Genomic DNA, 20,591 nt, shown 5'->3' on the forward strand with positions numbered 1-20,591 from the left:
TATATTATTCCAAAATCCACATATATATTATTCACTTGCACGATTTTGATTAAAATATAATATTTTTTTCTTACAAAAATATCGTATCAAAATATTATTTAAACAAATATATTAATTTAAAATTTATTTTAAATTAATTTCAAATTACAATCAACCAAAGCAAATTCATAAAATTTTCTTCATTAATTAATTATATTTTTATTTTTATCCTCCCAAGCCTACTATAAGAGAAGGTGATGGGTAAATCCAAATTACTTTTCTCTATTTTTATTTGCCTCATTTAACATATATAAAATATATTTGGGTGCTAGGATTTGCCTTCCATTGTTCCTGATTTTTCCTTCTTTAAAATATATCAAATCAAATCATATATATATAAGATTTATTTAGATAAAAATTTTGGAAGATTTTAGAAATTTGAAAAATAATAAAAAAATTAGATACTTGATATGATATTTTGCTAAAACACGATATATTTGTATAATATTTTTTAAAAAAGTTAAAAAATTGATTACTAGTGTAAATATATATATATATAACTATAGACTTTGTTCTTTCAATAATTCTTACACAATTTTTTATACTTCACATAAAAAAAAAATTTCATTGTCAACAATCTCACAAATCAAACACACTGTATTTAACTAGATTCATTTGTAACATCATATCAATTTCAATTCCAATTTTTATCATTCCTAATTCAATACACTACAAAAAAATATCAATTTTGTAACGAGATTTTTTCGTTCTTAAATTCATTTTTTCCGTTACTAATGATATTAGAGACGGAATTAGAGATGAAATTACGTTAGTTACGTGAACTTTAGGAACGGAATTCCGTTACAAATATACTATTTTTTTTTTTTTGGTAGTGAATCCATCTCTCAACAAAAATGATAGAGACAACTATATTATTTTGCGAAGTAATTAAAAATTAAAACCAATCCCTCTAAGCAAATAAGAATACATATTAAGAACTATTCCAATCTAAATTCACTTTTAAGTTCTTATAACTCTCAAAAACACTATACTTCACATAAATTGACGATCAAAATCGCTCCAAGGGGCAAATAGAACTTTTTCCCGGTCCTCCATGATAGATAAAAGTTCCCCAAATCGGATCTTTAGTCGGTAGATGCACTTCCATGTTATAGCAAGTATTCGAGTCTATAATAACTTTGCTAATCGGAGCGGGAATTAGTGCGCCATTCTCATCGACAACTTGCATATTTCTAATGAAAGCTGCTTTCTTGAACCCTTCCGAAGGGAAATGGCCACTCCCCATTTCGGTCGTCGTGTGCCCCGATGATGGCATCCGGCCTATAAATACTTCGCCTCCAAAATCAACGATCGTATCCTTACTACTCCACAAAAGTGTGAATATTGATGATGGCCAGTAGCCCACGGTCTCTCCTTCAACCTCTAGCCACCATGCATCTGCATCCTAACAATAAAAATGCATATGTATCAAAGTTGGTCCTGACTTTCGAAGGGTCTGAAACGAAAAAAAAAAAAAAAAAAAAACCCTTATATAATTAAATAAAATAAATTTTCTAATTTTTTTTTTAAAAAATAGTATTAAAAAATATTTATATATATATATCAAATAAGTTCTACATATAAAAATTATATATATACAACAGACCTCTATTTATATTGGTCTTGAACAAGCGTTCCTTTCGCCCGGGTCAGGGTGATATGTATGTACGAAAGCATAAGTAAAAAAATTATGCAATTTAATTTTGTGTTTGAACAATTTAAAATATATATATATATATATATATAAAGGTATTTTGATGTGATAAGGTTAAAAACCATTTTAACTTAAGGAAATTTACCAAAAGGAAAATGTTATTAAGGTGAATAGTATTTATACTGCTAATGGAGTAATGGTGTTATAATTTATTTTAAAACCTTATCTGTTATAGTTAAAACTTTGAAATTATTTAATATGATTGAAAAGGTATATTTTTAAAAATTTGACATTTTAATCATATTTCTTAATTTTAAGATTAGTATATTATATAAATTAAAAATAAAAAATATACAATTTTGACTTCAAATTGATTATACTAAACAGGCTAATGCATTCCACAGTAACAAAATTATCATGCTTTAAAATTTTTTAAATCATAATAAATAAAATTAAAAGTTTAAGTTTAAAAACAGATAAATTAATATTTTTGAAATAAAAATTGCTGTTGAATTTATTATTTTAAAAAGTAGATTTCCAAAAACCCTATATTATCAATTTATATTTATTTAAATTATTATATATGTAAATTAATTTTTATTTAAAACATCACATCAAAATAAAATTGATTGAATTTTTTTAATATTTTCAAAATAGACTAAAACACAAAATTACCACTGAACAAATGGATTAGAGGGAAAGCTATCACCTGTTTTAGCAAATTTATTATATCCTTCGATGGACAGTCTTATTAGCCAAATTTATATTCAAATATACATTATAAAAAAATATAATATATTTGTAAAGAAAATTAGATACGGACAACATTAGCTAAGTGAACTTTAGGGATATAATTTAATAAATTAAGTCACTAATTCTATTCATAATGTTATTAGTAATGAAAAAAATTTGTTACAAAAATACTATTTTCTTGTAGTATATCTATTTTTGTTTCTTGGGTACCCTTTATTTATTTATTTATTTTATATATATATATATCTTTACTAGTTCTAAAAGTAAAAAAAAAAAAGAAAATTCAATTATTGCTCATTCTCCTTTTAATGTGTGCATAAATATATGAACACACAATTTACTTATTCTTTAAAATATAGTATCCACAAACTTTTATTATATCTTCAACATCTTTATTAATTTTATTTAATACATAAATATTCGATAAATTTGCAATATAATTATAGTACTATTATTGTTTAATAGTTCAAAAGTGTAATAATGTCACTTATCATTTAACAAAGGCGGATTAAGAAACATTTTTCACTGATATTACAACATATAAACTTAAGAATAATCGGGTAGCGGCTGCAAGTTTCCACGTCATTAAAATAATAATAATAATAATAATAATAATAATAACATAAATTTAAAATTCTCGATGTAGAATGAAAGATACAAATAATTTACCTACTATAATAATTTTCTAGGCTTCTTAATTGTTTTTTATGCTCTTTAATATAAGCATTTCAAATTTTGAATGAGCCACTAATGATTATTTTTAATTCATTGAATAAAATAGGGTAAATTGTTTTTTTTTTTTAATCCCGTAATTGGACACCTTTATCATTTTAGTCCTGTAAGTGGAGCCTGTCACAAACTAGTCCTATAAGTGAAAATTTTTCGTTGTTTTAGTTCTCCGGCGCCAGAGACGACCGCGTGGCTCGTCGGAGGCTACGTGCACGTGGATTTTTTTTTTTTTTCATTTTTTTAAATTTTATTTTAAATTTATTTTAAATTTTATTTTCCTTTTTTTATATATATTTTTATTTGGTCCAGTTGAAAAAAAAAATAAAAATAAAATAAAATAAAATAAAATCCACGTGTCCACCATGATCTGACGGACACGTGGCTTCCGGCGAGCCACGCGGGCGTCTCCAGCGCCGGAGGACTAAAATAACATATTTTTTTTCACTTATAAAACTAGTTTGCGACAGGCTTTACTTATGGAACTAAAATGATAAGGTCCAATTAAGGGAAAAAAAACCAGTTTACCGATTAAAATAAATAGGTACCTTCCAAATGTGCAAGTCAATACCAAATTGTTGTCCATTGTATGTGGAAACAGGTGTGATGGATCCCCCAACCAATATTTTGCTGCTGAATTGAACAAAACCTTCACACAACAAATTGTAACATCCTGTTTTCTCATAAGCATCCCTCTGAAAAAATAAAAATAACGTTATCAAAAAAAATAAATAAATAACAAAAATAAAACACTACAAGAAAAAATCATTTTTGTAACAAAATGTTTTTGTTTCTAAATCTACTTTTTCCGTTACTAATGACATTAGAGACGGAATTAGTAATAGAATTACGTTAGCTACGTGAACTTTAGGGACGGAATTCCGTTACAAATATATTATTTTTTTGTAGTGAAAATACACACGAGATATGACCTAGTAATTATTATTCAGTAGAAACTACTCACAAAACGAAAGATTGATATTTATTTATGAAATGGAAAATCCTAAAGCTTTAAATAAGAATAATTACAAAATTTTAAACGAAAAAATTTGAAAAGTAGAAAACGTTAATTTGAAACCCGAAATGGTCACACATGGACAATAAACATTGTATGCCATGGAAATACGGTGAATTCGATTTGTTGGTTGGTTTCGGATGATAAACATCACTACAAGAAAAAAATCATTTTTGTAACAAAATTTTTTTGTCTCTAAATCTATTTTTTTCGTTACTAATGACATTAGAGATGAAAATATGAATGAAATTACGTTAGCTACATGAACTTTAGGGACAGAATTCCGTTACAAATATATTATTTTTTTGTAGTGCATGGACGAATTTTGTTTACTTCCAAACTCAAACACAAAAAAATAAGAATTAATTAGTAAGAATATTTGAGAATGGAAGTGATAATAGGATCTTAGAAATAATAATAATCTTGTTCTCACTCCAAAAAAAAAATAGTATATTTGTAACAAAATTCCGTTCCTAAAGTTCAGGTAACTAACGTAATTCCATCTCTAATTCCGTCTCTAATATCATTAGTAACGGAAAAAATAAATTTAGGAACGAAAAAACTTCGTTACAAAATTGATAATTTCTTGTAGTATCTATAAAATAAAATAAAAAGACAACATCCTTACAGTCCAAAAGACGAACAATCTTGGAGAGGTGTCGCCATATATCTGCGGGTAAACCTATAATAAATAATTTTAGAGGCTATAGGAAAAGAAATTATACAAGTCGAGCTGCTCCATAACTCAATCTGTTAATCGTAATAACATTCTTAAGAAAATATACAAATAAAATGGTTACCTTATATATATATATCAAGCTCGACTTTGAACTGAATTTTTCTGAGTATGCATGTTTCTTTAATGGTTGAATTTGAATTTAGGGTTTAAAAATAATAAAATTTTAAATTATGATCGTATGTGATATGACATAAATATATAATATTTTTAATAAAAAAAATAAATATTTTGTGTAATCAAATTAAGTTTCTTTTTCTTTTTTTTTTTTCAAAATAAAATAAAATATTCGACTCGTCCAATTCAAATAATAGGGATGCATTAGTACCTGCCAACCAGCTTCAACTGAGTTGAGATCATGATTCTCATAAGTACCTACCACTACCCACATTTGTGTTAAGCTAAATTCATCTGAATTCTCCACCTTAGGTTTCCAAACATTAAAAAATGCCTTTCCTCCGCGAAAAGTCCCTTTTGTCCTTGCGATCGCATGCTGCATATCGATTTTTTCTTGTTTAAAATAAGACTTTAAAAATAAATTATCAAATGATTAGAATTGTCCTAATATCTTGAAATACAAGTAGATTGTGTGCTTGAATTTTACCTTGTAATATATTATAAATGCGTGCAAAAAATTGTACTCACAATTCTATATACTTCTTTCGTCCCTTAACAATCTATCAATTTTTCTATTTTGGTCCGTCTAATAACAAAGTATCAATTTTTTTTAGTAACTTTCTGTTAACATTAAAAATACACTTACAATTTACAATATATTACACAAATGCTATTATCTTTATATCACACAATACTAATAAAGTTATTTTAATCTTTTCTATTTTATTCATACCACATTCAAATACAATACTAATATACCTAAAACTCCGTGTAAAAAACAAACAGATAAATAAATAAGGAACGGATGGAGTATGTATATATATATATATATATGCAAATTATTGGGGGTGAGATTATATCCCATATACATAAGTTGTATGTATATATACACAAGAGAGAGTGTGTCCGATGTGTTTTCTTTGATAGGTTTTGAAAAATTTTGGTTTGAATTTGGTACTAAAATATTGTATGATGAGATATTTTATGAGATTTTTTCGAAAAATACATAATCCAAATAGTAAAATTTTTGAGTTCTGGTGTTAAAGAAACACACCCGTTCGAAACTTAAAGATGAGGTTAAAAGATTATTAACATGAGCTATTTGTGGGTTTAAAATTGCTAAATTCTTATTTTAGCGTAGCTAAGACATAAATAAGTTTAATCGAATTAGATAATCAAAGTTTGTGTTTTCCATTATTATTATTTTTTCATTATTGCATTATTTATCTTAACATAGAATAATTAATTTAAAACACACCTCATGGCCTCCTTCATCTGTCTTTGAAATCGGACTTAGTTTTCGCCCAAATCTTTCGATAGAACTTGCTCGGAGTAGATCTTGTTCGGTTGTTCTTCGAATGGGAATGGTACCTTCCGGACACGATTCATTCGACTTTGTCCAAACCTGAAAGTTTCCACCTTGCTTGCGGGTCATTGACGACATGTTCCTCTTCAAACTTTTATGTGGATCCTACAAATCAAAAATACATTCGATCTAATCACTTATTTACTTTAAATAATTAAATTTGCTGATAAATTGGAATTTAGGATAGCTATATTAAAAATAAAAGATAATTTAATTATTCATAATAATTGTATGGAGATTAATGGAACTAATTATATATAAGTTTCCTTTATTTTTAATATTTATCCTAAGCCTTACTACAATAGCGGCTCATGGCCCAAATTGCTTAATTAATATAAAACAAATACACCAACAATGTAATCTTAATTTTTATTTATATTTATATCATATTAATATAAATTATTTTTGGCAAAATTTTAAATTCAATACTTTGTAATTCACCGCGCCACAGTGTTGAATATCATATTCATAGCTAGCAAATAGCACACGCTAATGTTAATTACAACACATCGTTTATATTAATATAATACAAGCACATCGTATGAACTAAAAACAAGACATAGACATGGTAATGTTAGTGACAGTCATTTATATTTATATAATACAAATACAATACATAAATTAACAACACACTATATAGTTTCATACAACACATGCTAACATACACTTGTACAGCACACGTGCAATTATAAACAAATGACACACGTCATTATTACAAACAACACGTACTATTTTTAATAATAACTTGTGCAATTTTTGTATTTTATGGGTGTTGATTTAAAAAATCAGTACGGTATTGATTTTTCAAAATGAGCACGGTAACCTTCCTCCTTGTAATTTCTTAGGCTATGTATATTTGAAAGATTTTATGTTTGATTTTAGCTATTTCAATTTTATTTTTTCTCTAAAAATATCAAATCAAATATATACTATTTATTTATTTTAATACATTAAAATCTAATTTTACAATATCACATGTCAATATATATTTATATCACATCAAATCACTATTTTTTTAAATTTTAAAGCCAAAACCAAAAATTTGAATTTTTTTTCACTAAAACCAATTTTCATAAATTTCAATTAATACAATAATCATAATCGTATCAACGGGAAAGGAAATTTTTTTTCACTTGCTCTTTTGGGAAGCGCGCTACAGAAACCGCCACACAGCAAATCGTTACTTCTCCATCTCCATGTTTGAGTTGGGGATTTTTCGCGATCAACTTCGATTCTTCTCCGGTTCCCACTTTCTTTCCTGTAAGTTCTTTCGACATGATTTGGTTCCTCTGTTCGCGGCAGAAATAATTTTGTATTCGTTGTATGCATTTTTATTTTTTTCAGTCTGATTTATGGCGCTGTGCGATTGAATTTTATGGTGGTTTTGCTCGGTTTAGTTGTTTTGCTTCTGTGTTTGTTTCGGGTTACGTTTAAATCATGTAAGAAATAGGCACAGAAACTCTACGGTGTTCCCAAATTTTTGAAGCTCTGCGATTTTCAACGAAAAATTCATTTGAGTTCTTGTTTGTCCCAAAGAGTTGAAGGAAAAGGAATGATGATAGTTTGGTTGGTTCGAATGATTTTTCCGATTTGTTTCTTTCAAATGCTTGAGTGAAGGTAAAGAGACGATTTCCTTATTAGTGACTTTGAGGAATTCCTTTTAGTTTGTTTTTTTGGATTTTATTTCGAAATTTTCTCCTTCTTACATTGTGTACGCTGATGCTTCGATTTTGGTAGGGTGGAAGGAGTTTTATTGCAAATGTTAATGAGTGTGTGATGATCATTGATTGAGCCACTAGAATGGTGTTAAAATTGAAAACTCTGTAGTTGTGCACTTGTGCTTATGTAAATGAAAAATCACACAAGTTCTCAAAATGTGTGTCTGTGTTGCTTTCTTTCAAATAGGTCTCGGTATCTCTACTACGTGCCTTTGCACACATTTTCGTGCGGCTTAAGATGTCGTATCTAGCCATGGATTCAGGGAATATGAAGATTTATTGATGTAACTTAGCTCTACACTGATTTCTTTTCGACGATCTTTTTTTGTGTGTTTAGTTTTATGTCTTACATTTGTGTGGTTTTTATATGACGGGTTTTTAGTGATTGTTCCATGATTCATTTAGCGTCTCATAGAAACAAGATAAATCAATAAAAACAATGAAATGATATTGTTAAGAACGGGATTCCAACTTAGAATCAATTAGTTGTAATTGGAGTAGCCCTTCACCTGCTAGGGGAGTCCCAACATTAATTTCAATTTGAGATATTCAACAATCCCCTCGAGATGATAATCTAAAAACTTCATCCAGGATCAATTCCCAATACGGACATTATAGATCTAATAGCTCTAATACCATATTAAGAAGTGAATCCGGGATTTCAACTTAAAATCAATAATCAAACCGAGTCAACCGATTGTCCAAAAGTCTCAAAACTACTCTCGATTAAATACTACTACTAAACCTTACTTACTATAAGTTGAGTGTTTTTTTTTTTATTTTTTCCATTACAATGGCAGGTTCTGTCGAGAAATGGAACAAGCGCGAAGTATGGTGGTGTCGAAAAGAGTTTGGGAATCCGTAAAGATGTATACAGTTCAGTGCGCCAAATGTTCGAAATGGAGGCTCATACCAACAAAAGAAATGTACGAGGACATACGAGAAATGATTGCAGAACAGCCATTTATATGTGAAACAGCTCGCAAGTGGCGGCCTAATGTATCGTGTGAGCACGAATCTGATGTGAACCAAGATAGCAACATGTGTTGGGCTATGGACAGACCAAGCATTCCCCGAACACCTTCTGGCTGGCAACGAATTATCCGTGTCAGGGCTGAAGGAGGAACAAAGTTCGCTGATATGTAAGTACATCATAATAGTTGTTTATTAAGGTGTGTCTATTTGTGGGTTTGGATTTTTTAATAGTAAAAAGTTGAATTTGAATAATTGTTCGATGTGATGTAAATAGATATTAATGTGATGTTTTGAATGTAAAATTGATTTATAGAATAACATATAAAAGAAAAGTAATTGTTTGATTTGATATTTTTTTAGGAAAAAAAAGAATTTGAAAAAATTCATGGTAAAATCCACAAAAGAACACAAAATTTTCTTTGCTGATATGTTTAAATGTGACTGTACGTACGTTTTCCTTTCTTATTTACATTGGCTGTTGCTTCATCTTGGCAGCTATTATGTGACACCTGCTAACAAGAGGTTGCGTTCGAGGGTTGAACTCGACAGGTAGCAGTTTTTATGCGCACTTGTTCGAAATAAGATGGTGCTGGATGGTTTTCCATTCGATAGATTTCTTTTTTTTTTTTTTTTAAATTAATCGGCGAGAGGGATGTTTGGACTATATTATGTTTTAGGTACATTGCAGAGCATCCACACGAAGGTATCAGCGCATCTCAGTTTTCGTTTCAGCCTCCAATACCATTGAGCGGGAACTATGGTGCTAGGCGTCGCGCCCATTCACCGTCTTCAAATGAGAATGCCGCTCGACTGGAAGGTTATTCAATATCTTTACGCCGCGTTTTTCTTTTGGGGATTATGAAATATTGTAGATGATTATAGACGAAAAATGGTAAAACACGGGGACTATATAGAGGTTTAAGTTTGCGCGCCATTGATGTGTAGCTATGCTTAAGAAATGTAAAAAGTTTATTGTTCTCGTTGCAGTTCAGCCTATTTCAAACATTAATACTTCGAACAATCAGATGAACACACGATGCGGCAACCCTGCAGCCGGCAAGACCATGTAGAGCGATGCTTGAGGTGGAAGTCGAGGTACTTATAATACTTTGTTATTTTGTGTTTTCTTGGGTTTGGCAGTCGAATGGAGGTTGTTCTTGAGAGTGTTCTTGATCATACACTAGAATCTTGTTTTGAATGAACTATTTTGTTTGTTTGTGTATGTGTGTATATTTTATAACGTGGGAATTCGTAGAAAATCTCTTATGATAAGGTGTCGGCATAATTTGAATATATAATCTTGTGTCGTAAATTTGTCCACCACACCAACTCAACCACCCGTGTAGGCATAAGAAGGGTAGGAATCTATTTTATACTATACACTACGAGTGTGTTTGTTTGGAGGATTGGATTTAAATTCAACTATTTATCTAATTTTTTTTTCCCAAAAAACATCAAATCAAACACCTATTTTTTATTTTTTATATAATACTGAAAATTAATTTTACATTCAAAACATCACATCAATACCTATTTATATTGCATCATACAACTATTCAAATTCAAAATTTTTACTATTCAAATCTCAATTCAAAATCCAAACTCCCAAACAAACAAACATATTTTCAAATAGTTTTCTACTTATACTTTAGATTCATATTATTCGGACATACACTAAGTTAATGATAATATGTATTACATGGACAATTATTATGTACGTCCGCTTATGTATTATATTATTATATTATGTGTTGCCTGACGTTTCCTACTGTGCTGAATTTAATTAATGTTGGTTATATTATACAATAATAAAAATACCGTCAAAATAGGTTGAGCCCGTCGGGTTGGCCCGTCCCATATTACTTTTAAGAAGGATTGGATTGTAATTTTTTAAACTCGTTAAAATGCGGCTTAAATGGGCCAACTCGCATGGGCCGTGGGTTGAGAGTGGGCTAGCCCGCAGTGGGCGAGTTAGCTCGCAGGCCAAATAAATATAATAATTAGTACCACTCGTCTAACTAAATGTATTTTTTTACTATTTTTTACTATCGCATTAAAAAATTATAATAAAAGTAGTCAAATATCAATACGATAATGTATTTTAATTTTATATAAATTACAAATATAACATTATAAATACAATTAATTTATAAATAATGTACAAACAGTAAAAAATATCAAAATCATCTTATACACTTTATTTAATAAATAAAGTATTATTATTTTCAATCTACTGAAAAGTGATATTTTAAGTTAAGACGAATAAAATAAAATTTATATTATCATTAGCTTAAATAAATTATCAATATTGTCTGCACTGTTTTTCTTCTCCAACTATATTATCATGTCATTTTCGATTTTTCATCATTTGTTTTCTTTGTGTTCTATTTTATTATTTTATAATTTTACAAATTCATAAAATTAGTTATGATTTATTTTTAAAATAGAGTATTTCTTATTATTAATTTTTTTAAGTATACCAACTAATAATATTTAGAATTGAAAATTTTTATATTTTGTATTTATTGTAAAATATTTATTGTTTAAATTCTACAATAAAACTATTTTTAGCTATTTTTAAATACTAATTAAAAAAATATTTATAATATTAATATTTTTTTAATATTTAAAAAAATTTCATGGGCTAGCCCGCTTAACTTTCCACCCGCCGGTGGGTTGGATTGGGCTGATGAAATTTTGATCCGTAACGCCGCGGGTTGGCCCACAAATAACCCGTTTATTTGCGGGTTATTGTGGATTGTAGGCCAATCCACCCACTAACCCATTTTGACAGGTCTAAAAAATACTAATAAAAATGGAACTGTTTGTTTTTTTTATTATTATTTATGACGTGAGAATTCGCAGCAGCTAATTGTAAATTTCCGGCCAAATCTAGTATCCTGAAAACTGCGTCAAGACAATTTATTATGATAGATGCGATAAGAAGTACGTATGTAGCTTAGATGCAATTTATTTAATGCGTGTAAGCATAACTAGAAGTCCACTCACTTTGCGTACCATAATTTCCTCTTTATGCTTCCCAGGACTTTTTTGCTGAAAATATATAATAAAAGTCAGTTAAATTCAAGGTTCGATATAATACTACTATTAATTAATATAGTATATATTTTTTATAATAATAAATATCTATATTTATTTAAAACTCTTCCAAATTTCTATAATATTTTAAAAATATACTATTCTTCTGTCGATTTTAACAAAAAATAAATGTGACTATTATAGACAGTAGTCGACAGACCCAAAGAATATTTAAAAACAATATTAATTTATTGAAGAGATCAAATCATTCTATTAAATACTCTTTCCACCACTTGTTTACGGTTCAATTTAAAAGTTTATTTTTTTAAAAAAAAATTATGTTTGGTTTACGGTTCAATTTAAAAGTTTATATTTAAAAAAAAAAATTATGTTATATAATAATTATTCTTATTGATATATTTTTTAAATTATTTATTAATTATTTTATTTTTATATTTATATAATTGTTTTTTTTTTACAAATATATTTATATTAGTATTAAAAGAGACTAAATGAAAATATTTTTGTAATTTTTTAAAATTTATATTATATTTAATATAATAATTAATATTAAAAAATTAAATCCACAAAAATTAAATGAGAATCTTAAAACAGGATAAAAATAATATATTTTTCTTAAATTTTCGTCCCGACTAACATAAATACTTTTATTGAGGGCCAGAGTATAATTTTTTTTTTTTTTTTTGGAAAGAACAAAACATTAATACCCTGAGTTGATAGAGCCCAATTGCTGTCGGCGCCGACATGCCACGCAAAGTACCCACCCAACCCCTTCTGCTTAGCATAGGCAACCTTAGCACCAATGGCCTGAGTCTCATCGTACCCAATCCACGTCGTCCCAGAATAGCAATAATTCCCCACAACGGTCGAATTATAAACCACACGCGCATTATTCCGGCTTATAAAGCTCCTAATTTCACCGTATCCCATCGCGCCGCTCCCCGCACCCGCCGGCCCCGACGCCGGCGCCAACACGCCATTGTTTCCGGCGCTCTTCAGGCGCCAAGCATAGCCGTAAAACGGCACGCCGAGCACCAGCTTCTTCGGGCTCAGACCGGCCTGAACCCACCGGTCCACCCCGTAGCTGCCGCTCACGACCGGGTTCGGCCGGTCGAACAGCTTCGCGTGTAAATTGGTGAAGTCTCTGTACCAAGAAGGATCGTAGAAATCGTACGCCATGGCGTTGACGAAATCCAGGCTGGAATCGATCGCCGCCGTCGGATAATTCATTCCATTCAGATCCGACGAGTAGTAAACCGCCGCCGTCAGGAGGAGCGCCGCCTTTCCGGTGGCCGTGGCCTCGGCGGCCGCCGCCGCCCGCCATTCGGTCACGAGGGTTCCGAGGTTGTTCATGTCGGAATTCGTGTCGGGATACTCCCAATCCAGATCGAGGCCGGAGAATCCGTAACTCCTGGCGAGTTTGATGGAGGAGTCGATGAAGGATTTCCGGGCGGCGGGCCGGGCGGCCATGGCGGCGAAGACCGACCGGTTGGCGGATCCGCCGCCGATGGAAATTAGGGTTTTGACAGAGGGGTTTTTCCGGCGGACGGTGGCGGTGAATTGGGCGAAGGAGGCGTTGTTGGAAGGGGAAATATAGAGTTGGTTGGTTTGGGGGTTGAGGGCGACGAATGCGCAGAAGAGGTGGGTGAAGAGAGTGGAGTCTATGGATGAGGCTGGGAATTGACTCTCCGGGAACCAGTAGCCGCCATTGACGGCGGCGGAGAAAGGGAGCTGCAGTTGGAGAAGACAGAGGAGGAAGGCTGAGAGTGAGAGGAGATTAGTGTCTGAAGCCATGGTTATGGAAATGACAGTCCAACTTTACACTTTGCCTTCAACAGGTTGTGTGCGTATATATTAGGCGGCTAAATTCAACACTTTGCTCACAACATACCGCGCACACGGTGTGCTGTCAAACAGTACATGGTTTACTACCGGCAGCAGCACATCGTTCGTATTTATATAATATAAATACAGTACATAAACTAACAACACATGTTATAGTCTTTTACAATACAAATACTACCACATAATGTTATACAATACAGTATAATTACGAAGCTAACATCATCTATCATTAATATAACAACATGTGCTGTGTATAATAAGACTGTGTACTGTTTGTATATATTACAGGTGCTGCTGAATTGAAAAAATCAGCACAACACCCTAACCGTTCACATATATATATATTCACTCTGTTTATGAATTATCAATAGTATTTACTATGATGTTCTTAAAATAATATTAATATTCTTTTTTTCCTAATTTAAAGTATTTACTCTAGAGTATTTATTTTTTATTTTAATAAAGTAATTATATATTAATATTAAAATATTTTTATTTTTTATTTAAATTATAAATATATCATTATACATATAATTAATTTTTACATAAAATTGAATGACAAAAATATCAAATCTTCTTACGCAATTTTCCTGACTAATAAAATACTCTTGTTTCTTAATTTCCTATAAAACTCTATAAATTAAATAGTGTCAAAACCTTCAAGATTATTGTGTAAGGGTGTGTTCGTTTGTAGAATTTTGTTAAAATTCTACTATTCATCCAATTTTTTTCCCCTAAAAATATCAAATCAAACACCTATTTTTTATTTTTTATATTATACTAAAAATTAATTTTACATTCAAAACATCACATCAACACCTATTTATATCACATCATACAACTATTCAAATTCAAAATTTTTACTATTCAAATCCCAACTCAAAATCCAAACCCCCAAACAAACAAACAGGGTGTGTTTGTTTGAAGGATTTTGGAGGATTTCCACTATTCATCCAATTTTTTCCCCCCAAAAACATCAAATCAAACACCTATTTTTCATTTTTTATATTATACTAAAAATCAATTTTACATTCAAAACATCACATCAAACCCTATTTATATCACATCATACAACTATTCAAATTCAAAATTTTTACTATTCAAATCCCAATCCAAAATCCAAACCCCCAAACAAACACACCCTAAGTAGAACTTTAATATTTTACATGTATATTATAAGTGTTGGAAAATCAAATATATGAACGTCAAATCAGTACAAAGTGAGATCATCTATGTTATATATTGTGCATATTATATTTTCTTAATTACGGGAAATCATACCACCTAAAAGCACCGAATAAATAAACTCTATATTAAATAAATTTAATTTATTTTCAAAATATCATTAAGCTTTAAAATGTTTTAAAAATTAAAAAATTACAAAAATAAAAAATATCCCCGTATATTTAACTAGTATTATTTTAATTTATAATTAAAAGATAATATTTCATAATAATGATCTAATTCATGGTCAAGAATTAGGACCTTCGTATTAGATAAGTCTCACTACTATTGGTAGTAATAGGTCGATACTTTTCTTCCACTCACTTAGTGTAATTTATGATGGCGTTTCTTTCAACAATTTTTTTTTATTTAATTATTTAAATTCTATAATTTTTTTAATATATATATATATATTGTGAAATATTACAAAATATTTCAGTCAATATTACTTTAATATCAAATTTAAACTAATTTCTTCCAAATTTATCCAAATAAATACATTCTTGGAAATATGGGCTGGTTTTCAATTCTAATTTTATTATTTACTATTTTTTTAAATGCTTAAATATATTTATTTTTTATATTATAAAAAAATTAATTTTATATTTTATCAAAATATATATTAATATTACATCAAATATTTATTCAAATTTAAAATTTTATTATTTAAAATCGTAAACTCAACCCTAAAACTTACAAACAAACACACCTTTTAGTTTGAGGTAAAGGTGTTTGGCGAGCCTATTGCAAGGAAATAGGTACTATAAATTTAAATTTGATTTTTTCTTTATTTTATTTATTAGAGCTGTGTGTGTGTGTGTGTTTTTTGTTTTTTTATATATATATATATATATATATTTAAAAAAAAAAATTATGTGTAATCACTCACTTTTAATAAAAAAAAAAAAGTAAAAATAAAAGTACTGCTACCGTTGAAATTATTATTTTCAACCGGTTTTTTGAATTTGAGCCGGTTGAATATTCAATGATCTTAGTTTATATTAAAAAAAAGGTACCCAGATTTGATATGGTAAATTTTGAATTGAATGCGTAAAAAGAAAGAAAAATAAAATAAAATAAAATAAACCAACGTACATGAACTGGAAAATAAAATAAAGTTGGAAATGCTAAACATAAATTGACTAATTGGATAAAACAGTAGGAATTTAATGCTGGAAATTAAACAAATTCAAGTTTTTGAAAATTTATAAAGATAGAGTCAGATTGGTTCTTTCTACAATTTTTTTCACACGTTGTTTTTTAAAAAATAGTAATATACTACACATATTTATTATTTTTATATTCCCTCAAAAAAATTCATTTCTAACAATCTTACTAACAAACACATCCGAGGAAACTACATAGAATGGAAGAAAATAAATACAGAAAAACAAAAAAAAAAAAAAAAAGAGGGTAAAACACACACGGAAGTATGTCCTTATGGATCCGATGCTAAAATATAAATTTTACCTGCTGAATAACTATGATTAATTATATATATATTAATTAATGATATAAAATAAAATTAATTAAAATCTTAAGTATTCAACATTGTGTTGAATGAAAAAAATTTCAGCACATAATTTTTGTTGGAAGTATGTGAAGTACGAAGTTTATTTGGTTTTAGTTTTAATTTAAATTTAAATTTGAATTTAATATTAATGTTAATTTATAAAATTGAGCTCATTGAAATAGTTAAATTTATATCAACTTCATAACAATTTACTTTCATTTTTCAGCCTACCGGTTGAAATTTTCGTGCAGTTTCCACGAACAACCTGTAATAGGCCGAAATCCTTGCGATTGCAGTTTATTCACTAACCTCGATTTTCTTAATTTCTTGTGAAATTATTTGAGAATCACAACTTCAAAATTCTTGAACTTTAACTTTTTGTATATTATAAAGTATAATAACTTAGGGATTTTGTTAAAATTTTGAGGTTATAAAAATTGGAATCGGAATTTTGGCTTGAATTTTACTTTGTATTGTTAATTTTAACATTAACAATTTGACGACTACAGTGCGAAAAAATATCATTATTGTCGGATGTATAGAATATCCGTCTCACCTAAAAGTTACAATCATTAATTTATTTATAAAAATTGGTTTGGGTTTGGTATGAAAATAATATTTGATGAAACGTTTTGTGAGAGAGAAAAAAACGTATTTTTTTCAAAAAACGCAGAGTCCAAATAGTAAAATTTGAGGAAACTCGGCTAAATAAACATACTCTTAGTCTTTTATTAGGAAGTCCAACAATTGTTTAAAATATACTTCATCAAATGTACTATTCTAAAGGATTTAAATATATTGGTGTTATGAATACTTTTAGCTTTTAAAATGTAGGGTTCCATTTAAATAGAGGTTATTGGAGTTTGAAATTTTGAGTATTATTAGTAATAATACAAATATGATATTTTATAAGTAAAAATAAATATTAAATTTAATTTTTAAAAATTATTATTAATAACTAATACCAAAAAATTTAAAAATATGTATTCTCTGTAATTTTTAATTCAAATTTCTGAATACGTCATTTTTTATGTTTGATTCTTAGTATATATATATTTGGAAATTTTATTTATTTAATATGTCGGGTCTTGGTTGATGTCTTCATTCAAAGTTTTAAATGATTTTCTGGAAAATTTGAATCCATTATATGCAGTCAGTCAATATTGGATGAGATTTGGATATAATTAATGAATGTAACCTCCATTTATATACTCCTACATATTTTAAAATATTTTGATATTATTTATTATTTTTTAAATATTATATTATTAAATATCTATTTTTTCATAAAATAGTATATTAAATATATAATTCTTTTATTATTTTTTAAAATTTTAAAAATTAAGAAAACCCCTGTATAAAGCCTAAATACTTTTATTCCAACATTGAATCATATCTAGCCAGCTTCCGTTCAGATTTCATGTTGTGCTTACCACACAAGAATTTAGGATATGTATGAATTATTAAATAATTAAAAATAATTATAATACAGTACAAATAATTATAAGTTAAGATTAAAATATAATTTATTAGTCTAATTAAAATTTTAAAAATTTAAAATATGATTAAATTGTATAATTTTTTTGTTTTTTTTTTTATAAAAAAAAGACATGAAATTTGATAATTAAATATGATTTTGTGATAATTAAATGTGATCGGAATCAAATGTTCGGATGAAAACTGAGGCGGAAGAAATTCAAACTGAAAATTTAAATATCACATAAATCGATTCACAGAGGTTCGAACCTCGCATTGTATATTAAAACGAGTAAAAAAAGATATGTACACATATTAGGAAAAAGTATTCGTAGTCTAGTTATGATTTGAAAAGTTTGCACCATATATTTTCTCTTATAATTTAAAAATTGTATGAGATCTTTTTGTATTTTTTAAACACAGTACAAAATTCATTTTTTAGATTCTATGCTATATTTTAAAAAATACAAACTAGTATTTTTGAAACACCGTACAAAATTTATTTTTTAGATTCCATGCAATATTTTAAAAAATAAAAAAGAATTTTACGCAATTTTTCAAAACAAATTTGTCTAAATTTTATGCAAGGTTTATTGCATGTGTACGTATCCCAAGCTAGACCGATCAAATCTATATCCCGAATAATCTCTTTTGTATTATCGGGATCCAACCTCTATTGAATAAGAATGAGTTAGATTTGTGTTTCTTATGTAGAACAAACCCTTCAACTTCTTCTTCTTTCATTCTTCGCACACCCAACATCCAATAGTAGTTAAAAACAAGTAAATTATAATTATCCCAACGTAGGGCGTGTTTGGCAATTAGCTGTTAGCTGATTCAATTAGCTGATAGCTATTAGCTGATTCAATTAGCTGGTTTGACTAGCTGATTCGATTAGCTGTTTGTATTAAAATGTTTGGTAAAACAACTGTTTGATATTAGTTGTTTATACGTAAAATGACAATTGAGGACATTTCTATTTTATTTTTGTTTCTAATATATTCAATTATGTTCTTTTGAGTTTAGAATGTTTAAAATTTTTTGTTATTAGTTATTGAAAATTGTAAAAGTGTTATAAAAGTATTTATTTTTATTACAGTTAGATTTAAAAAATAAATATATTTTTATTAAAATATATAAATAGTTTTTTCTATTGAAAATGCTGTAAAATATAAAATAGTAAATTTTTCGTGTATATATTTATTATGTTAGTTATCGATTAGTTCATTATATTTATAATTTTTAATAAAGTTAATTTATTTTTAGTAAAAAATTTATATAATGTAATTTTAATATAAAAAGAAATTATTAATATTTATATTTTCTATTTTATGTTGATTTTAATAAATTTATATATTTTACAATTAAAATAATTTTTATATAAAAATTAATTATTTTAAATTTATAAAAGTAAAACTATAATATAATAAAATATACTAATATAATTAATAAATAATTAAAATATATTTATTTGTGTAAAATGCATAATAAATTTTTAAGGGCATATAAGGAATAAAATTTTTTTTACAGAACAAACTATTTCAAAACGTTGGGTAAGTTAGCTTTTCAGAAATTAGCTTTTTTGGTCCAAAAAGCTATTTCAAAAAGTTAATTTACCAAACACCTAAATTAACCTTTTGACTGGTCAAACAGCTAAAAGTTGTTCAATAAGCTAAAAGCTTTTCAAAAAGCTATTTGCCAAACACCTTCTTAGTTACAAAGTCCGTTGTAAATATTGCAAACCCGTAAATTGACTAAGGCTGCCATGGGGAGTTTTGGGATTTTGAAAAATTTTACATTTAAAATTATTTGAATTGAATATATATATATAAGTAATAATTATCAAAATAATTGTATGATGTGACGAGGGGAGTATTGTATTGATGATGTAATAAAAAAAATATTTTGTATATTATAGGGATATGATGTTATGAGAGGAATGTGTTGTAATAAAATGAATTATATTTAATTAAAAATAATAATTTGTAAAATAGAGTGAGTTTATATTATTTTTTATTAACTTATGATACAATCTATATGTTAATAGTAACTTTTCAAAAACACATCAAGAATGTAATTATTTTTCTCGAACAAGACGACATAAAATGGTTGTAGTTCCCGTGCTGAATTACAATATATAATTCGACACAGTACTAACAACATGTCGTATTAGAGTAATCACCATATTATATTATAAGAGACAATAAACAGCTTATATTAATTTAATACAAATATATCATATATTTAAGAACAATAGTTATACACTATATACTACCATATACATTTAAAGACATGTATTGTTTGAAAAAATCAAATAAACTTCGTACTTAAAATCTTAGCTATAAACATGGGCATAAAACACATCGTGTATTAT

The 20,591-nt window shown here is 27.9% G+C and overlaps 3 protein-coding genes across 4 annotated transcripts; 1 reads left to right on the forward strand and 2 right to left on the reverse strand.

Annotated features, from left to right (window-relative positions):
• Window positions 1-1,048: 1,048 nt before the first annotated feature.
• Window positions 1,049-6,475, reverse strand: LOC127264846 (uncharacterized). The gene is made up of 4 exons (XM_051294388.1): window positions 6,299-6,475; window positions 5,252-5,416; window positions 3,721-3,867; window positions 1,049-1,444 (listed from the first exon to the last, which is right to left on the reverse strand). The coding sequence occupies exons 1-4, from the start codon at window positions 6,473-6,475 to the stop codon at window positions 1,049-1,051; spliced, it is 885 nt and encodes a 294-aa protein (XP_051150345.1).
• A 1,070-nt stretch (window positions 6,476-7,545) lies between these two features.
• LOC127264972 (methyl-CpG-binding domain-containing protein 2-like) lies at window positions 7,546-10,374 on the forward strand. Of its 2 annotated transcripts, none has more exons than XM_051294590.1 (5): window positions 7,546-7,666; window positions 8,925-9,266; window positions 9,595-9,648; window positions 9,777-9,916; window positions 10,087-10,374. In XM_051294590.1, exons 2-5 carry the CDS (start codon window positions 8,938-8,940, stop codon window positions 10,167-10,169), a joined length of 606 nt encoding a protein of 201 aa, XP_051150547.1. In that variant the 5' UTR covers window positions 7,546-7,666; window positions 8,925-8,937; the 3' UTR covers window positions 10,170-10,374. The 2 variants fall into 2 exon arrangements, with proteins under 2 accessions (XP_051150547.1, XP_051150548.1); XM_051294591.1 differs by having other exon boundaries at window positions 10,092-10,374.
• Window positions 10,375-11,917: 1,543 nt separating this feature from the next.
• LOC127264708 (class V chitinase-like) lies at window positions 11,918-13,964 on the reverse strand. The gene is made up of 2 exons (XM_051294210.1): window positions 12,867-13,964; window positions 11,918-12,153 (listed from the first exon to the last, which is right to left on the reverse strand). Exons 1-2 carry the CDS (start codon window positions 13,951-13,953, stop codon window positions 12,131-12,133), a joined length of 1,110 nt encoding a protein of 369 aa, XP_051150167.1. The 5' UTR covers window positions 13,954-13,964; the 3' UTR covers window positions 11,918-12,130.
• Between the last annotated feature and the right edge of the window lie 6,627 nt (window positions 13,965-20,591).

Source organism: Andrographis paniculata, unplaced genomic scaffold, assembly GCF_009805555.1.
Source record: "Andrographis paniculata isolate CXL003 unplaced genomic scaffold, ASM980555v1 Contig71END, whole genome shotgun sequence".
NCBI lineage: Eukaryota > Viridiplantae > Streptophyta > Magnoliopsida > Lamiales > Acanthaceae > Andrographis > Andrographis paniculata.

Bases quoted from the DNA above. Each gene is read 5' to 3' on its own strand.
- LOC127264846 (XM_051294388.1), bottom strand. From the start codon at position 6,475: ATGACCCGCAAGCAAGGTGGAAACTTTCAGGTTTGGACAAAGTCGAAT. The intron at 3,868-5,251 runs GTACTAATGCAT...TTATTTTTTCAG, and splicing joins CAGTTGAAGCTGGTTGGCAG to AGGGATGCTTATGAGAAAAC. The intron at 1,445-3,720 runs GTACCTATTTAT...TTTTATTGTTAG, and splicing joins TTGACTTGCACATTTGGAAG to GATGCAGATGCATGGTGGCT.
- LOC127264972 (XM_051294590.1), top strand. From the start codon at position 8,938: ATGGAACAAGCGCGAAGTATGGTGGTGTCGAAAAGAGTTTGGGAATCC. The intron at 9,649-9,776 runs GTAGCAGTTTTT...ATTATGTTTTAG, and splicing joins TCGAGGGTTGAACTCGACAG to GTACATTGCAGAGCATCCAC. The intron at 9,917-10,086 runs GTTATTCAATAT...TTCTCGTTGCAG, and splicing joins GAATGCCGCTCGACTGGAAG to TTCAGCCTATTTCAAACATT.
- LOC127264708 (XM_051294210.1), bottom strand. From the start codon at position 13,953: ATGGCTTCAGACACTAATCTCCTCTCACTCTCAGCCTTCCTCCTCTGT. The intron at 12,154-12,866 runs GTATTAATGTTT...ATATATTTTCAG, and splicing joins TTGGGCTCTATCAACTCAGG to CAAAAAAGTCCTGGGAAGCA.